Source organism: Sparus aurata, chromosome 4 (assembly GCF_900880675.1).
Source record: "Sparus aurata chromosome 4, fSpaAur1.1, whole genome shotgun sequence".
Lineage (NCBI taxonomy): Eukaryota > Metazoa > Chordata > Actinopteri > Spariformes > Sparidae > Sparus > Sparus aurata.
In genome coordinates, this window is record NC_044190.1 from 22780398 (window position 1) to 22799792 (window position 19395).

The following is a 19395-nucleotide window of genomic DNA, read 5'->3' on the forward strand; positions in this document are numbered from 1 at the left end:
GGCGCCTATAATGGCTCAATAATGACAAACTAGGATGTCTGTATGATCTGCATTGACTCTTAAGCACCGCCACAAGTAAGAACATGACATGGAGCATCACCTTTAATAAAATTAAATTACATTCAATGTGCCTTTCCATGAGAAATCCCATGTTCCCCCGGCCACACCAACAGAACTGATTTCATGTTCATGGATTTCCCTAAAGGTGAGGATTTTAAGTTTTCCTCAGTACAAATGGTAACAGTTCAACTACATTATGTACAAGAGACCTCATTAATGGAAGCATGTGTGCAGTAGGTCAGTTCCATGTGTGCTCGGTTGATCTCCGAACACCGTGGAGGATACTAAAATCGCTCTAAGTATTGCTTAAGCATCAGTATTTTGCTCAGTTTGATTATTAATAAAAAGGTTCAAATGCATGCAATGGCATCATTGAGAAAAAAAGAAAAAGAAACAACAGAATGAGAAGCACTTTTGAGTGTCTGTCATATAGAAAAGAAATTGATTTAATAGGCCATAAGCAGAGTCCTTGGCATCTGTAATGCATTCCCACTCCTGTAAATGAAAAAGAAAAAAAGAAAAATGAAAAAATCCCTTCCATGTACGAGTCCAAAAATGATGTTAGAAAGGCAGAACGCCGAATTAGTCTCTTTGATAAACAACTCAAGTGAAGAGTTTGTTTGTATCAAGCAACAGCAACCTGAAAAGGAAAGTAGCAACAAAAAAAAAGAAAAAAAAGAAACACAGTTCGACGTTGAGGTTCAGGTACCAGTCGACAGGGCTCTTTTCAGACCGCTCGTTTGTGAACCGAGGCAGTTATCAGATAACAAAACTCAACAGTCAGTATACATGATATCATCTCTACTGTCATAACTTAGAACCACTAGCAAAAAAACAGCAGCTCAGGACAACGCCAGGATTTTTTTTTTCTCTTTGTATCATGTTATTCAGAATTAATTCATTAGTTGCAAAGTCTGTTCTTCAAAATAGTCCATGACGATGAGGATGCACCCTATAAATTCTTAAACATATTGATGCTCAAACTATTTTTGTCAAGGACCATGGTTGTAGAGAAAAGGTCTGAATGTTTTTAATGAGCTACAGCTGTACGAGTTTCCCATTCAGAGAATGTCAATGGCTTGGTGTCTTTTCCCGTAATCCACCGCCCGCTCCCCCTGTATGTCTCGATCCTCGTCATCTGGGGACAAATAGAAAGCAACACAAACATTAGAGATGAAGTTAAAGGACAACAAACTCAATGATGTGCTGTAAAAACACTCTGTTACTCCAAGTTATCGCATATAATCTATCCTAACTATGTCCTCGCTATCTGTCCAATCACATCACAAGCTCGACGTCAGTCTGATATAGTGAACATCCACAAATTAAATGTTGGGATTTGTTTTTTTATGGTCTAGGATACACGTCAGCACGTTGGAGTTTAAAATGAAACAATAACTTCTGGTTAAAAGTGCTGACTTTGAGCTTTAAGGATGTTTCAAGGTTTTCGCATCCATCTTGTGTAAACAGTGTGCGACTCGCAGCACTTTGGTTCACAGCTCCCCTGATTTAGCAACAATGTGTTTAAAGGTGCAATATGTAAGAAGTGGCCTCGTCTCTGTCGGGCTCGTATCAAGTGTGTTTTACGATGAGTTTACAAGGCAGCTACGCTTGTTTTAGTTCTGTATATGGGAGAAACTTGAATTCAGAAGGTGTGTAGTGTTCTGTTTGATTAGGAAAAAATGTATTAAGATTCTCTGGCAATTTGTGAGTTTAATTTGTGTATCGATTAGACAGAAAAAGCTAAGAGAACTGGTTGAGCGCCACAGACTGGCTGCTCTCACACATCTCCCAGTTGAAACTATATTGGACTTTGGTGGTATTATGAGACAAGACTGGCTGGGCCTCGCTGGTTAGCATGATGTTTGCTATGCAACACGATGCACTGATGAGATTTCTATATCATTCTGTTGATAACTTTTGTAAAATTCTTACTTTATTGCACCTTCATTGTAAAAGAAATTAATTGAGAGGATACATCTCCATCTCCTTCAACCTAACTAATTAGCTTCCAGAGACTGTAAACAATCTGAACAGTTCAACAAAGATGTAAAAGAAATGACACCGAGCTAACATGACTAAAAAAAACATGTTTCAGGTGGATGTAAAAACAAAAAAACAGCATTCTCAAAATGCAGTATTGTTACTCTCTCATCAAATATTAAAATTCTAATCTAGCGGGCAATCAGAAATTCATGGCAGGAAACAATAACAAAGAAAAAAAAAACCACAGGGCATGCATTTCAATATTTCAAAAGGAGAACACAGACACATTCACGAACACAGTGAGCTATATTTATCTACTGGTCTAGATGTGGGTCAGATGTTTGGTGGGCACAGACAGGTGGTATAGCTAAAATGAGGCACAGGCAGGAGAGAAAATACTACATGGCAACTGAATTACTCTCACAGAACCGCAAGTTTCCTGGGTCAGGATTGCTACTGTGTCTATACAGTAACAGAATATTACTCATCCTGAACTGCATGCAGAGCAGTCCTGCTTTGACCCTGAAGGTGTTTTTGTCAATGGCGGATTTCAGGACCAAACTCAGGGCACTGTGAGCTACTCTAACTGTCGGGACAAATGCAGGGGAGGGTTGGCAGCAGGACAGGGGTGGAGGGAAGGGAGCAAGGGAGGAATGGTGGATACACATCTGGACAGGTAATCCAGTCCCCCGACCTGGCTCACCTTGAACGTCTTCCTCCCCACCATCACCATCCTCTTCCTCATTGTAGGCCAGTTCAGCCTGCTTGTCGGCCTCATACTCACCGACGTTCCCATCGTCCCCATTGTAGTCCGCAAGCTTAGAGCCGTGTTGCGGATCTACTGGGGACTCGTTCTCATCAAAGAACCGGCCTGCAGGAGGCAGAGAAGGGCCTCATCAGGAAGGGAGGGAAGCGAAGGCAGTTGTAGGGAGGAATGGGTGAAAATACTGCATAATGAATGCATGAAGGAATCAGTGATGGCATGAAGTGGGTGACAGAAGATAAGGGAGATGAGGTGAATGGATACAGGGTGGCAGATGTTAATGAGAAGACAAGTGTTTCAAAGGAGTCGGGAAAGTCGATCATTGACTTGAAAGCAGAGTGTTGAGTGGAAACAAATGGGGTTCTCTTGTAATGAGGGAGGTTTCAAGTCTGGAGAGCGCTGAGTGCTAATTGTGTTACGAGTTTAATCATCTGTACGATCTAATCAATCAAATACAATAGCCCCGCTGTAAATCCCATCTTACGCTTCCACTGATTGATCTGATTCAACTCAAGGCCATAGATACTGTAAGTGTGAAGTGTTTAAAAAGAAAAACGCACACAACTCAATTCATTGCAGCTTTGCATACAGAAGCCATCTTAACTGCTATTGGTGGAAGAGGATCACAATTGCTCAACATGCGATCAACCAATAACCGATAATAACCAATTTGATGTGTGTTAAAATATGTCAGGTTTAAAAACACAACAGATTGAAGCTGAGGTCTTTCTTACAGGATACTGTGAACACATCTACTTCATATAATATAATATAATATAATATAATATAAAACAATATAATAATTTAATTATTTTGAGTCTACTTTTAATTATTTTTTTGTATATTTATTTCTTCTTTTTCCATTAATGCTGCAACATGTGGCAGTGGAATAGCTACATTTTATCTTATTGCATTTATCAGCTAATCTTGTAACATTTTACAATTTTTTACAACAACAACTACACAAACTACAGATGTTTTTATTGAACGGACACTACTTCCAAAATTACTTGATCAGAGCTTTATAAAATTGTAGGGTTGCGTGTTATGTGGGGAAAAAAATCACATTGCGATTATTTTAACTGATATTGCCATAAGACTGATGACTTGATTAGTGGCAATGATCATTTTCCCATCACATTTTCATTTTCACTGAAAAACCTATTAAAATCAGGGCATCGCTGCAGCACTACAGTACTTACTCATTATCTGGTTTTGTCACACACTTAACCTTTATCAAAAAACTGCAGCTTCTGCAGACTGGATACGGCACTTGATTCATTATGCAGCCCTATTCAATTGCCAATCAGAGAAACTGATCACAACATATGTAGAATATATAAAATAAACTCAAACTGTGATAACCGATCTCTGTCGCACAAACATCTGAGGCAGTTTATGTCCCCCTCTCACTTCCTGCAGATTTGAGATGGAGCTGGTGATCACGACGGGACAGGGTGGGGAATCAAGATGCACTGAGGCAGTGTCTTTGAGCTGCTAGTGTCTAGTGAGCACCAGACACTGCCAAAAACGAGACATCTGGTGGGTGTGGGGTGTTAATTTGCCATAATAGGATGCAAGTATAAAGAGATGAGAGGATTAGAAGGAAACACAAAATAAAGACGTGAACTGAATACAGTCAGTGTTTTAAGCAGTGGATGCTGCAGAGGGTGAGGCTGATGTATAAGGAAGATAAAAAGGAAGAACATATGAAAACTGAAGAGAAGGAGGGAGAAAAGGCAGCAGAGCAGAGCAGAAGCCAGGCAGCAGGAAAGGATCATCTGGGAGCCAGGTGTGTGTCATTTGTCTCCTCTCCTCTGCAACTGAGCCCTCGCTCTACTCCCTGACAGAGCTCCTACCCATCAGACATGATTTACATTCAAACATATGAAAGTGTGTTATATAGAAGTAGGGGTGTAACCAGTTAGCGATGGGGCAAAATTCACACCGAAGGCATGACACCAAAAAGTATTTTACTCTCTGCGTCGACACTCATCCCAGAGAGCTGGAGGCAGCAGCTAAGAACTGGCAAGCAATAGCTGTGATTATGGTTATTATTCTTATTTGTAATATCCCCCAACCATCCCTTCAAAATCAATCACCAATCAATAGGTAAAAAAAAAAAACACTGACTAAAACCACCCTTGAAAACGACAGTTTTCCCTTTTTCAAATTGCAGAGGAGGAACTCACTTTGGCGGTGGTGAACTGGCTCTGCTTGAACGTGGTCTTTGGCGCGGTGAAGCTGGATGGGGTTGGGTACCTGGGCAGGGTTGGGGGGCAGAGGAATCCCCTTCAGGTGTTCGCCTTCACCCTTGATATTATCAGGAGCTGGCAACGAGAAAGACACCTTTTGATAAATGTATGAATAAAATATCAAAAAGGTCAAACATGGTTAAACCTCGTTAAAATGTCAAACATCTTCCTTGTCTGCTGAGATTAAATGTCCCGAGCAAATTAATGCCTTTTGTTTTTAGAGTGGTAAAACTACTGCATCTGTATTCTTTAATGTTGCACTTCAAGTTGTGAAAGATGTCACACAAGACTGGAAAAACTCATTAAAATGTAGAAACTGCCAATGAAAGATAACAGCTCTTCTCTGCTGCATTTTAATTAACTAAAGATTCATTAAAAAAAAACAAAAAACATTATTGAACCCATTAAATCAGCAAAGCTACATATCAATGAAGCCTGAGAACAAATAATCACACGCCTCAAAGGACTGACTATTATAATCAACACAAATAACATGGATGTGGCGCATTCTGTACCTTGAAGTTGTCTTTGTTGTTCTCCCAGCTCGTCTGCCTTGATACCTGCCTTGTTGTCTTCTTCGAACACTACCGTTTTGTCTGCCTGTTTGACGATGCCCTGAGGTGCGATCACTGCTGCTCGGCCGTCCACTCTGTCCTGCTGGAGCCTGGGCTGGTCCAGTGACAGGCCCTGGCCCCCGGGGCCATCAGCTGCTCCGACTCCGGGTCCAGCACCGGCTCCAACAACCACATCTGGGGCCTCATCGTGCTTCTGAGTGATGGCTGGTTTCTTCAAGGCTGTAGATAATCAGATTGGAAATGTAAGACACACTGTGGTGAATGTTTGTTTTTTCGACTTGCCACAAGGACAGATATACAGTAGGTTTTTACAGCCGTGACCCCAAAACAAGCGTTTTTTCTTTTTTTGGTTGACACGTTTGGTGACATAAGGGAGTGGCATTTCCTGACCCTGCCACAGAGCTATTCACGTCTGTCTGTAGTCCAGTGGTTAGTAATCCTCCTCCAGTTTTGTTTTCAATGTCGCATTTCTTAACTGGTAAACTGATGTGTTTGTGTTTGCACTGGCTGAGTTTATTTACTCATCCCTTTTTGTTTAAACTTTGTAATCCCCTACACAGGTCACAGGTTCAAAATCATAAATGTGTTTAAATCCATATTCAAAATCTGATCTGTCCAAACACTGGCACTGGGATCATCTTTTTTTACCGTTTTACTTGACCTTGCTCTTCCAAAATTAGTTTTTACTTTACACATCATGTTCCTCACTCATTAGTTCCTCAGGCAAATCTAAAAATGTCTTAATCTCATTAGGACCATTGCTTACCAAATTGCACATCATCGATTTTTCCCACCTCACTGTCTTCGATACCGGGCATGCCAGCATCACTGCCAGGCTTACCCATCTCTTCTGTAACAGAGCAGAGGGAATATAAGTTAGTACACGGTTTGACATTGAAAATGTTTGATGATTTCCCTTTTAATCTGTCACTTATGAGAGGAAGGAGACATGCAGGAAACAAACAGAGCATAATTATCATATTTAAAGAGCGTTCCATATGTGTTCTCTTCTAGGTCTTTAAAATGGAAATTCCCACTCACATGTAACTAAAGGTTTGAGCTTAGAGGTGGAAGATGATGCTTTTTAAAATTAATATAAGGCCTTAATTTCAATCAAATGTATTTGTTAGTTTTATTGCTTTGACTGTGTATGCCTTGATAACTGTTTTATTGTTTTCATTTTAGCTGCTTGCCTGCCATTACTGATTTTGATCCTCTGTTTTTTAAGTATTTTTGTTTTATTATTAGTTACTTTATTGTTATTGTTTGTATTGTATATATAAAGCACTTTGAATTGCCTTGAATACGAAAGATGCTATACAAATACATTTGCTTTGCCTTCCCTTGCCTAATTTCCTCTATGTAGGATTTGTCCTGTAAGAAGTTGACACAGATAAAACATTATTTTCTGATTTTGTCATGGTGGTTATGTTCTAAAGCTCAAAAATCATCCTTTTGGGAAGGTGCCACTTTGCCAGATTTTGTGTGAATTCAGCCAAAGCCAGCGCCTCATTCCGTCCGCTGTGTGTAGCCACTGACCAGCCCAGTGACTCTGTATGTAGTTCAACCACACCTCTGATGTTCAAAGAGACACAGATCTATAGCTCTAAAGTCACTGAGGAGAGGCACCGGGTTCTGCTAAGGGTCTTATTTGTAGCATCGTCATCATGCAGAATCCTACGTCATGTGAGGAAAAGTTTTGGAAGGGTTAGGAAAACGGCATCGTCAATACCTTTTAAATCTGGACTGTCATGTCGGCGAGTGGCCACAGTATGGCGCTCTCCACCCAACTCCACGCCAGGTGCTCTGTCCGCATGTCTACCTGCCACTATGCCCTTCTGGCCGTCCATCAAACTCTGAAGAATTGTTAAAGGTACATGAGAGAGAAAGGAGCGTATGGAGAATGAAGAGAAGGAGACACTCAAATAAGTTTTAACAAGAACAGAGAGTTTAAATATCTAATATCAGTACATGGGTGTTAAAAATGACTGAATCCTCCATGCTGAATACATGTATGCGTATTAGTGGGCAGAACAATTCTTCGTGTACTAAAGAACACAACAACTATCTAGTTTGTCTGGAGAACAAACAACACTAACCTGTCTTAGCTTTGTTGCTTCTTCCTCCAGGGTCTTTTTTGTTTCTTCATATTCATCTTTCAGTTGTGCAATTTGACGTCCACACTGTAAACTGGTTAAGACATGTTCCTCTTAAATTTCGCCCACATAGATTTCTTCATTATGTTATAAAAGCAGTTCATGCAAAACAGAAAAGATAATTTCTTGGAAAAATAGCAGAACTGATAAGTTATAAAAGGTATTTTACTTTTATATTGAACAGCCAATATCAGTGAAATATCAGGATAACTGATGACCTAATATCACCTACTTACTGGGAATATTCAACTGAAAAGCCATTATGTGTCATGAAAATGGACAATTGGAGAAGATTTAACATACCTCTCATACTCCAGTTTTCTCTCCAACGTAGTGCTATTTTTCTTCACTTCCCTTAGCTGCTCTTCCTGCTTCATGAACTCCTGCTTCAGCTCCTTTAGCTGTTCTGTTTGCAGCAACACAAACATGCAAACACATATACACAATATCTTGTGTGTTGAATGAATAATAAACACTTCCTCAACAATTTCAATTCCCCTGCGGATACACTTTTGTGTATGAGAATGCCCCCTGCTGGTCAGATGTGGATAAAGTCCTACCTTTAAGCCTCTGGATTTCTGTCATTTGCGCTGTGACATCATTTTGCACCTTCATCTGCATAAAAGAGATGTTAGGATGTTAGAAAACATGTTCAGGAATCTTGATCTTCTGAGTGGAACGTATCTACATTTTGCCTCCAACCTATTTAGAGTGGACCTGTTAAGCTACAGGTGACTAAACTGGTTCAGGTACAGGTTCACTCATTTGCAGGCATCGCCACCATTTACACATGGAGAACGAAGAGGAACAGGTTTGTCTTGTTCCCCTGTGTAATGAGGCTCCACAGCACAAACAGATGGCAGCCAGTGTGACATTTTGTTCAGCTGCTTAAGCGAGGCAATAAGATCCTGCCTATCAAAACCAACGTTAACCCCATGGTCGAAAAATAAGGAATCTTATTCAACTTCACTGAACAAGTGCCTTTGCAGCATGCTGAAAAACACTTGTTCTGAAGTGTTTTTGAGCAGACAGCTCATGCATAGCTGGTTTATGATCTCACTCTGCAAGCAAAGTGCCTAGGACAATAAAAATTCCTGTAAACTGTAATGAATTCCAATTCAACAGCTCTAGCTGTGAAACTCTACCTGCAGCCCACACAGACGCTCACAGTGATATTAAATGAAACTGTTGGCTGTTCTTTATTTTGTGCTTTGATAAAACTCATTGCATAGACTGTTGAAGGGATGGAGGGAGCTGGCATGATGATTAAGAAGGGACGTAGAGGGGAGGGAAACTTAGACCTTAGACTTAAAGATGACACCCAACATGTATCTTCGGAGTATCAAACACTCAATCTATAGGTTTGAAACATGGCTGTTTTAAAGTTGTAGTTTTGTCCTTGACAAAAACCAGCAGCTGCTGTTCTCTCTAATATGATGATACTTGTTTAATACAACAGTGAGGTTTTAGAGCAGAAAAAACATATCAAACAGTCCTCTAAAGCTTGCAGCCTCAACACAATTTCTGGCAGCGCTTCAAGGGAAAATTTCATAGAGAGAAAGTACATTAATCAAAATATGGACCCTAATATTCCACTAATAATTAAAATAATAGCACAACAGATTGAAAATGCCTCACATGACCACCTAAATCAGAATAGACTGACTCAGTTACAGTCCACTCTGAACAAATTTTCATTCTAAATGAATTTTCATTCAGATTGAGAGGCAATCGTCCAATCGGAATATGGGAAATGGGAAATAATATGATAGGAAAATGTCAGCGCCTAATAAACCATGTAAACGCTTAATCCAATTGTTGGCGTATGTTCGCTTCCCGTGGGGGGAACATTTGGTGATTTTGTTTCAAAGAGGGACGGACACAAGGCAGTAGCAAAACAGAACAGGTCTGTGTCTGAAAACTATTTTGTGACAGAGCTCAAAAGATTGAAGGACTGTTTAACCCCTGGATTGTTAAAAGGCTCAAAACAACAACTTGTTGAAAAGTGTTTGAAAAGCTGAACGAAGCCGCAGTTCCCCTGAACCAGGAACGCAAACAGTGTTCACATTTCTGTCATATTTGATGCGTCATAGTGGTTTAAATGCTTGGGGCATGTGCACGCACACCTTATCAGGTCACTTTATTAAACATAGACGTAAACAATTAAGTTGGAATCTCTTATCAGACTAATTTCAAATCAGAATGAAGAAATATGATCAATACAGCCTCAGCTAATAACTGTTTATAAGTCACAGTGAGCACATTAAATGACAGTGGTGAAGAAAGTAAAGCAACAGGAGGGGTTTGAGATATTACTATGGATATATTTTTTTCCTTTCACCAAAAACTTTCCCCGTTTGAATCAACTGTGATTGTCTGGCTTGAATGAGTTACAACTAACTGAGACTGAGGGCATTGAGTTGAAGAGGACAGGAAATGCAGCATCAGTGTCAAGACTCAAGCCTCTTCCTGCCACTCTCACTGGTGTTTAATGGCTTCCCTCTGCAGCCAGCTGAAACAGGTTGTATACACAACAACATGTCTGTCTGTTTACAGACTCGATGACCAACTATTAGCTTGCGTAACTCACTCTTGCACCTAAAGGATACAAGACTGTATATAATAAACTGTACGGCAGCTCACTGAGACTTAACTGTCAGTAGTTCCTTCTTTGCATTGCAGGCCACTAACTGTAGCAAGCACGCCTGTTGAAACAGGGTTGGGCTGTTGACTAAAGAAGGAGCGGAACAACTGCTATTCAGCACCTGCCTTATCTCGATTGCGGAAACAGGAATCCGGATACTGAAGTTACAATCAAGAAATTAGGGAGCTCTGACTCTACATTGTTATTCTACACTTCACTACCCAACCTCGGCTCAAAATTTGAAGCTCAGGTTTTCCAAATCTCTTATACAAGGACAGTTTTTCAACCCTTGTCACACAACTTGGCTGCCAAGAGGGCTTTTTAGTATAGCATAAAAACATGAAGTTGTCAGTTTGCAGATGATCGGATGGTGCCAGCACAACAGGCACTGAACAGAGGGCCAACTGTTATAGGGCCATTGTTGTGATATGACTTAATTTGGGCACAGTATAAGAGAACTGGCTCACACGGTGTGTAAAGTTCGGCAGGAGAAACGTTGCCTCAAAAGTCTAAGATTAATTTTATACAAATAGGATGCCTATTACTAGCAGCATTATCTTGCTGGCAACTAAGTAACTGCGCTCAAGAAGCTAAGAGGAGGAAGTTTGATGTGCTGCTTGTCAGCAAATGATGAGCAAAGTAAGAAATTGTTCTCAGCCTGATATTCCTGCAGATAACCCACCAACTATATGCAAGTGTTTCCTTTACATTTCACTGATTAACAATAAGTAGTGAGAAGATTTGCCAGTTCAGGATCTTTGTTTTTTAACCTCAGACAGGCATTATGTCATCTTCTGCTTCTATTCAAATGAGACTTCATGTTTAATGTGTCCTAGTTAGGCTCTACTGATTTGACTGTGGCATCACATATCAGATAAACATAAGCTAAACAAACGTGTGCATGTCCATGAGAAATAAGAACATCAGACGGGATGCAAATTAAAAGAAAAACCTCCCACCCATCTGTTGTCTCAACGTCTCCCGGGGCAGCTGGACACACAACACAGTGAACTGCTGGCTGGGCCACTGTGCAGGACAAAAGGTGGAAATAGCCTTGTGGCGCATACAAACGGGCCACTCAAAGAGAATAAATTAAAGCCGAACGACTGCTTCAAAATGTGCTGGTTTAATGAATCGCTAAAATATCAATTAAGTATCAACGTGTTTTTCTTTGTTAATGCGATTAGGTCTTTTTTTAAGTATTTGGGGACAGGTGAGGACTATAAACAACTACGCTCACGACTGAAATCAGAAAGCGAAATAAACAAGTAATTCTTAGTCTTCTTAGTCTACCAAACTATACTGTGTGGAATGCATGTGGACTCATCTTTTCTTAGAAATCAGAAAAAAGGGTCAACTGATAGCACATTCATCTAAAAGTGGATGTACAGTATCAATCCTGATGCATTTATAATAGGCTACAACCCTAAATCCATTACTTTAAGGATAATATTATCCACACTTAGATACATTATGAGTGGCTGAAAAGCAAAAGGCACACTGGAACAACACCATTACACTTTTTCCTTCAAAAACCTAAACAAGGCTCCAAGGTGCAACTATTCCGGTCGCACTTGCACCCAAAATAATCTAATAAGTGCAACTAAACGTTGTCATTGGTCGCACCAGTGTGCCTGCAATTTAGCAGCATTCATTTTTTTACACAATTGAGGTTATCGTCATTTCTTGTTGAGTGTGCTGTGATTAAGAAAAACATGACGGAAAACATGTTCTTTATTCCTGTTTACAATAATTTAAATAATGTGTTAAGAAATTAATTTACAAGGCATTTTTGGGTGTACCCAACTTACGCCCTGGCTCAACCAGTGTAAAAAGCTAGCACGGAGTGCTTTAAAGGGATATCATTGCACTTTAAAAGAGCTTTTACATGTGAATTTCTAAGAAAACAACAATATTGGTGGGGCAAAACCAACAGGAATTCCTATCTTTTATTTATGTATTATCTGCAACTTTCTACTCAAGACAATATTGTCTTCATAATGACATCTTGCCTTTTTAAAGCAGATAAGACTTTGCCACCCCACCCCAGCAATCATGAGCTAAAAAAGGTTTCAAGGACTGGCTCCATCTGACGATGAATAGGGAAATTACAGCAACATAAACTAAATATTGTGATGATAATGACGATAATGATGGGACAATAGCACTAGCATTCCTAGCTTAGTTACAGTTAAGTGATACTTATCTAAACTTGTCTGACTAGCTCAGTGAAATCGACACGTCCCTGTTTTCTCATTATGCTCCCATTATTGTGTGTTTTCACTGCCCACACCTTTTTTAAATACTGTATGAGAGCACCGCCTGTCCTTTCCAAAATGTACACACACAGTTAATAAAGGTATTGAGTAGGGATCAACCAACATGGCTTTTTCAGAGCCTTTGCCAAGACTGAAAACTGATATTTGGGACCGATATGAACAACCAGTGATGAAATAAAGTACAATTTACTCAAATACTGTTCATAAATTCCAATTTGAGGAACTTCAGAGTATTTCCTTTTTCTACAACTTACACTTCATCTGCACACCATTAATTTTAATAGTTACTTGGCTTCAGATTCAGATTATTCAGTGTTTATAGGTCATTTATGGTGACGTGTTAACGATTAGTAGTTTTTGTGGGCTGAACATTGTGTGTGAGGATGTTGCATCAGAGCCTAAGTAGCACATTTTTATATTAATTAATTTTATCGGCAATCTGACGGAAAATTCAGATCCCGATAATTGTAAAAATGCTGAATATCAGCCCAGATAATCGGTCCAACCTCTAGTATTGATGCTGAAGCTACTAATGATGCTTGACTCTGTTACTGTCACCCAGTTTTACCTGATCATGTGTTTTTTGTTTCCTGGGCTGTGTAAACTTTGGTTCCTTGACCTGCTTAGACGTCAGTAAATATAGCTCCAGTGGATTCAAACTGTAATAATTAACCTTTAATTCCACCAGAGCTGGAATGGGATCAGACTTGATGAATTACCTTATCATCAGTGCACTTTTTGATGAGCGCCTCTCGGGCCTGCAACTTGCCCTCCAGCACGCTGTAGTCTCCATCCTTCTGGTCGATCTGCTTCCTGTGCGTGTCCACCTGCACCATCAGCTCCGAGTTCCGCTTCTCCAGCCGGCTCCGCGCCGCGTCCGTGCGCTTCACCTGCGTCTGCACCTCCGCCAGCTCATCCAGCAGGCGGCCGTGCCTGTTGGACACTGTCCAGTAGTTGAAAGACAGTATGGCGATGATCACCATCAAGAAGATGAGGATGAAGGACGGGAGGCGTCCTCCCCGTCGGTTTGCACCAAACCCAACCATTTCAAAAACAAAGCGTATCTTTACTTTAGGTTGTAACCGCAACCTACAGAGCTCAATGAGAGTATTCTCCCGCTGTAAAACACATCCGTCTACGTGACATGCCGCGTATATGCGGCAACCGCTCGGAAACGCAAACACCACACAGACAGACAGTCATGAATGTTCAAGACTTTTCACATTTCTTCGGGTCTTTACTCTCCTTCCTCCTTCCGCACACCAGGCATCTTCTCTGCAACTCGTCCAATGTCAGTGGGTTGGATGAGATACGCCCGCAGGGACGTGGCCTAGCTCAGCTGGCAACGTTAAACACAGCAGACGAGACGAGACGTGGACAGCTACACGGCTCCGTGGCACCGAGGAGAGCGACTACACACCACACAGCTAGCTGTACAACATTAGCCCTCAGCTACTTCTTCTTCTCGCTCCTCTTTTCTTGCCTCAGGACTGCGTGCACTGACGCTCAGAGCTCCTTTAATCGCAGAATCGCCGCCAAATAGGACCACTGATGATTGTCGATGCCGACCTGACGTTAACGTTAGCTCCCATTGAACGTTAACGATGTCCAGCTAACCACTTCACACTAGCTAGCGACGGAAGATGCGAGAAACACAATTGGCTGCTGTCAGACGAGAGAGAGGTGTCGTGTTTTTCTCGCTAAGGACGGAGATGACCCCGGTGACACAAGTGACCAGACCCTAGCAAACACTAACGACACGGGCTTTGTGTCACACTCTCCTCAACTCGCTGCCTACCAAACATGATCCCTGCGCCGCGTCAAGCTAGCGGTAAACAGTCAGCGGGGTTTCCGCTCTGCTGCCGCTTCAAAATAAAAGTCCGAAGCAGCGCGAATAAATCGAGGCATTTGTCTCTTGGGCGCATCGATTCAACGCTTAGTCGACGCCTATGAGCCAGTTTATAGGCTGTAGGCCTAGTGTCTTCACTCGTGATATAAATGATAGAGGACAGTCATCGATCGGCAATACTACTGTATGAAAACATGGCGACTTACATTTCGACTCTGACGCCACCAGACCGGAAGCACAAGGCTGAATGAGAACAGACTTTACAGATATAATTAAATAAGAAGCCAGATTTAATTATGTATTCATATTTTGCGTGTTCAGGAAGTGGACGTGTCAGTTTTGACAACACAGACCTGCATGTCCATTTCTATGACAGCATTCTCACTGAAAACAGCCTTTGAAAAAAAAAAAAGTGTGAACTGAGCAAACACTTCCCTCTGATGATCTAATTAATGAAGATAAGAGGTGTTTTCTAATTGTGGGCATCTAGAAGAATCAGCTTTTGGGGGCCTACTTTAACTGTAAAGTCTACCTTCATGCAATCTTGTGTAATTTACTTCAACATTTCAAGCAGCCTGATGTCTCGTTTCTTTTAAAATAACTAAACTTCTCCCCCCCAAGTTACTGACAACAGCCCCGGTGGCATTCCTTCCACTGACTAACTGGAAATCCAGGTGGTGATTACCACCCTAGAAAAGTAGCCATTTACCATAGCTATGTAAAGTATGCACCAGGTTTGCCTTGATCCTTACCTTGCCTTGATTCTTATATATATATATATATATATATATATATATATATATACATGTACACACACACACACACACACACACACACACACACACACACAAGATTGGTATTTATTGTCCTGTGATATTCTGGCCAGCCAGCAGAGTGACATGATCGTGAAGCATTCATTGAATTAACAACACAAACCAGAAGATACAAACTCATATTTTATTGTAACACTGATAAGAATTGTAACACAATGAGGTAAGTTAAATAATCCACATCTGCGATGTTCTTGAACCAGCGGCACCACAAAATATTCACCACCCCAATCAGTTACAGTTCCACGAAGTCTGCAAACAACAACTGGTAATGCCCAGTCGGTTCAGTTCACAGTTTAATACAAACATATTTCTTCTTGCTTCTTATGCGGACAAGAGGAATACCGATAACACAATCTCCTTTGCCTTTCAGTCACAGATGCAAACTTTCCAAGCGGAGTATTTTTTTTTCAGAGATGAAACTCAGTAGAAAAGATCCCCTGAGGGAGAAACATTCTTTTGTTTTTCGGATGAGAAAGAAGCCACTACAGACACTGGCAGGCTCAGTCTGAGTTTGCTACCATTTCTGCTGATGACTTGGCACGGTCTCACAGGGCACTAGGAGATACAGACCATTTCAGTTTGCCTTTGCTGCAGTCACACTGTGAAAATAAATCATCTTTCAATGCTGGATTAATGACTCTCCAGACATCTGCTGCACAGCACAGAGTGGCTGCAACACCCGCAGCCTGAAATGCCCTCAGAGTTCTGATCCAAGTCTTTGTTGGGAGAGTGGTCAGAGAATAGTTTCTTTGCACTCAAGGCTTTGTTCAGAGGAAGGGGAGTCCAGTGGGTTGGTGGAGGCGCTGGTTGTTTGTGGGAGGTGTTTTGGACGGCGCATGGAAGGAGACGAACTCAGTGCGCCACAGCTCTGAAGGTGGAGATCCTCATGGCTACGCTTCCTGGGACTGCCAGTGATGCGCTGGGTCATCATCTGTGCAACAAGGACAAAACAGCCAAGAATGAAAGAAAGAAAAACAGTAATACTTATCTGAGCTTTTGTTTGCACGCTCTTAAATTATAATCGAGCCAATACAACTACCCAACAAAAGTCAGCAACAATTTTGCGGAAAATTGAATGAATCATTCCGCCTTTCACAATATACGATTAGGCTGCCCCTTAATGGCAGGGTTGGCAGTTTGAATCCCAGCGTGCAAGACACTAAACAGTAGCTCCACCAATTTTACACATTAAAGTTTGTAAACAGGTCTTGGGGAGTACAGCTGTATGAGTGAAAAAAGTAGCATAAAGCTTTTGTTACTCAAGAGGAAGCTGCACGTAATCTGATAAACTGCCTCTAGTGATGTCACTCAGTGGCTAAATTGCATTCTGGGTAATGTAGGCGGCAGGTTTTGAAAAGCAGTCCACTGTTCTGGCATTGCACTCCTGTAAGAATGTTGAATTCATTATGGACAGCTTAAAAACAAATTATCAAAATCATTACAGCAGAACCAGACATATCAACTTCTTAAAATCAATTTTTGTATCAAAACCTGCTGCTTCTTCTGGAGCCGCAAAAGTGTTTGCACCTTTTTTTCACACCTGAAAAAGTATTCCCTAAGACCTGTAAAAACACTTTAATGTGTGAAATTGGTGGTGTTACCCTTTAATCAGGTGTGCATGTGTGAAGATGAATGTTAGACAAATCATAAAACGCAATGCCTACATGAGTTCTTAAAAATAATGAAATGTCCTTGACAACTGCAGTTTTGAGTCTAGCTAACTCACTTCATAAGAAGAAAAAGAAGAGGACAATTTTAATTTTAATCCTCTTTAGGTTATTTTATACACCTGCATTAATGTTTTGATAGATCTCATAGTGAGGGTGCTGCCATGTAGCGAGGCACCCTGCGCAGTTAGAGGTTTGATGCCGTGCTCAAGGGCACCTTGGCAGTGCGCTGTCCAGCAACTAATGCACACTCGGTATTGACTGGTCTTGAACCAGCCACCCTCACATCCAGAGTCTCAACAGACCGAGCTTCTGCTGCATTCAAAGTAAGTGGGAGGTGTACTAAAACTAAACTAAAAAGTAAGAACAGGTGCAAAAAACATTTAAGTTACCTGAAATAGAAATTTAAACTTGACATAAGAAAAAACGACATGTAACTGAAATGATTCAATAAAAACAAGTTGTCTTTAGTTTGGTCAATTTGTGAACACCAGGCATGAGGAGGCATTGGTGTAAATGTTAACTGAGTCTGGGACATCTACATGACTGTCAGTCAGCTGCCTTCGGCTGTATTTGTATACCTGTTGTATACCAGAACTTGCCCTTGACAAATACCACCTATATTATGATATAAAAAAAATCTAAACAATTAAAACCTTAACTAAAACTAAACGTGTTGAGTGACAATAAAAAACAAACTGAAACGAGGAAACCCACCCTGGAAACTTTACTGAAACTAACCTGAACTGAAACAAAAAAAGTCAAACTAAACAAAAATACAAAGAGTGAAAAGTACAAAATAAAAAATAAATAAAAATGTTAGCAAGTATAAAACATTTTGATTTATTTAGCAACATGACTTTTTATAGATGTTACCACTCTCACCATTTATGTCTCACTAATCGTAAAGTCGTCATTCCATTTTCATCCATCCAACATGTTTGTTTTCTGTTATATAATGAGCATAACTGCCTCACAGGGCTGTCAGCCTGATATCCACTTTTAGTCTTTACTTGATGCTCTCCAATAAAACCAGAAATAGTCCAACAAACTGCTACCATTGGACATTAGTCTCATTGAGTTACCTGATCTATGACATTGGCACTAAAAATGGCCTCCTCCATGTGTTTCTCATCCGACTTGATGACGCACTTGATGTTGTTGACGACCTGCTGGACTTCAGGAGGTAGACTGCAGCTCGAATGCTCCAGGAATTTCGCCACCAGTATTTTGGTGTCTTTGTACATCTTGAGGTCAGCCAGGGAGTGCGGGCGTTCGTTGGAGTGTGTGTGCAGGGCCCGGGGTTTCAGGTGGATGTCAACTTTTCTGCCCTCCTTCTGCTGCTTCCTGACAGATGTGTGACTGGGCTTAGCTCCAACTACGTCTGTCGGCTCTGAGGAGAAAACAAAGAAGAATTGTGAAAACACATTCAGTTATGAAAAACACATTCTCATCATCAGCTCAGTTGAAATTGGCTTATTAGTTTCCAACGTTGTGACAATGCTGTTTTTGAAATAATCCAAGAGCTCAGTGGGGATTTTAATTCTAATTTAGTTTATGTAAGTAAGTATGAGAATTTTCTTCAACAATAATCCTTCAGCTTATCACAAAAAAGTCACCAAAATGGAGAGCTTTCTAACTAACAAAACAACATTTGTTTCAATAATGTTGTTGTTGTTGTTAAATTAGCTCTCCATGCTGCCAGATTTACATTTAGTCCTTTTAGGCCTAATGGTTTTACAAAATACAATGTGAATGCTATTTACAGTAGATATCCACCATTACATGAATTCAGTTTCTTCAAAAGTACCTTGCTCTGGTGATGTATGAGTCGAATCTGCAGCAGCAGTGTTGTTTGCAGAGGCGCAGCTTAAATGTTCTCCTGTAGAGGGAAACAAGAAACTTAGTGTGGGGCAAAAAGAAGACACAGGCTGGTCATTGAGCCACTGCTTATTGAAAATGAGGGGCTGCAAGGCTGCCAGTTATTGATCAACTTCATTATCAGTAGACATGTGGATTATTTTCTATTGTTTAGTGGATAACAGCACTATGGGCACTATGTAGTTTTGGAGGACAACATTGAAACCCATAATTTAGTCATTTTCCATGACTGAATAAACAAACTGTTCTCAGAGGAAAGAAAAGGTCCCCAGAACACTCTTTGAAGGTAGACAGGTGGCAGGGTCCGCCACACATAAACAAAGTAAAACAGTGAGCTGTCCTTCAAGGTCAGTATGTTTATTAAGATTATTCAGTCATGAAAATGAAGTTTTTGTTGTTTATTTAGTTTGTTTAGACATATGACATACATGAAGATTTTTCTCTTCT

The 19395-nt window shown here is 40.7% G+C and overlaps 2 protein-coding genes across 4 annotated transcripts in view; both read right to left on the reverse strand.

Moving 5' to 3' along the window:
- Positions 1-84: 84 nt before the first annotated feature.
- golm2 (golgi membrane protein 2) lies at positions 85-14574 on the reverse strand. Of its 2 annotated transcripts, XM_030413838.1 has the most exons (10): positions 13438-14574; positions 8356-8410; positions 8099-8201; positions 7739-7829; positions 7372-7495; positions 6406-6489; positions 5580-5858; positions 5002-5139; positions 2750-2917; positions 85-1198 (listed from the first exon to the last, which is right to left on the reverse strand). In XM_030413838.1, the coding sequence occupies exons 1-10, from the start codon at positions 13762-13764 to the stop codon at positions 1122-1124; spliced, it is 1446 nt and encodes a 481-aa protein (XP_030269698.1). In that variant the 5' UTR covers positions 13765-14574; the 3' UTR covers positions 85-1121. The 2 variants fall into 2 exon arrangements, with proteins under 2 accessions (XP_030269698.1, XP_030269699.1); XM_030413839.1 differs by lacking the exon at positions 2750-2917.
- A 931-nt stretch (positions 14575-15505) lies between these two features.
- The window catches only part of fam189a1 (family with sequence similarity 189 member A1), a 110559-nt gene continuing 106669 nt past the window's right edge, over positions 15506-19395 (reverse strand). For both annotated transcript variants that reach the window (XM_030415019.1, XM_030415020.1), the window contains exons 10-12: positions 18878-18949; positions 18153-18460; positions 15506-16331 (exon numbers count right to left, since the gene is read on the reverse strand). In XM_030415019.1, coding sequence (XP_030270879.1) covers positions 16134-16331; positions 18153-18460; positions 18878-18949 — 578 coding nt within the window. In that variant the 3' untranslated portion in view covers positions 15506-16133. The remainder of the gene's footprint in view (positions 16332-18152; positions 18461-18877; positions 18950-19395) is intronic.

Bases quoted from the DNA above. Each gene is read 5' to 3' on its own strand.
- golm2 (XM_030413838.1), bottom strand. From the start codon at position 13,764: ATGGTTGGGTTTGGTGCAAACCGACGGGGAGGACGCCTCCCGTCCTTC. The intron at 8,411-13,437 runs GTAATTCATCAA...TCTTTTATGCAG, and splicing joins AAAAGTGCACTGATGATAAG to ATGAAGGTGCAAAATGATGT. The intron at 2,918-5,001 runs GTGAGTTCCTCC...TGCCTCCTGCAG, and splicing joins GCCAGTTCACCACCGCCAAA to GCCGGTTCTTTGATGAGAAC.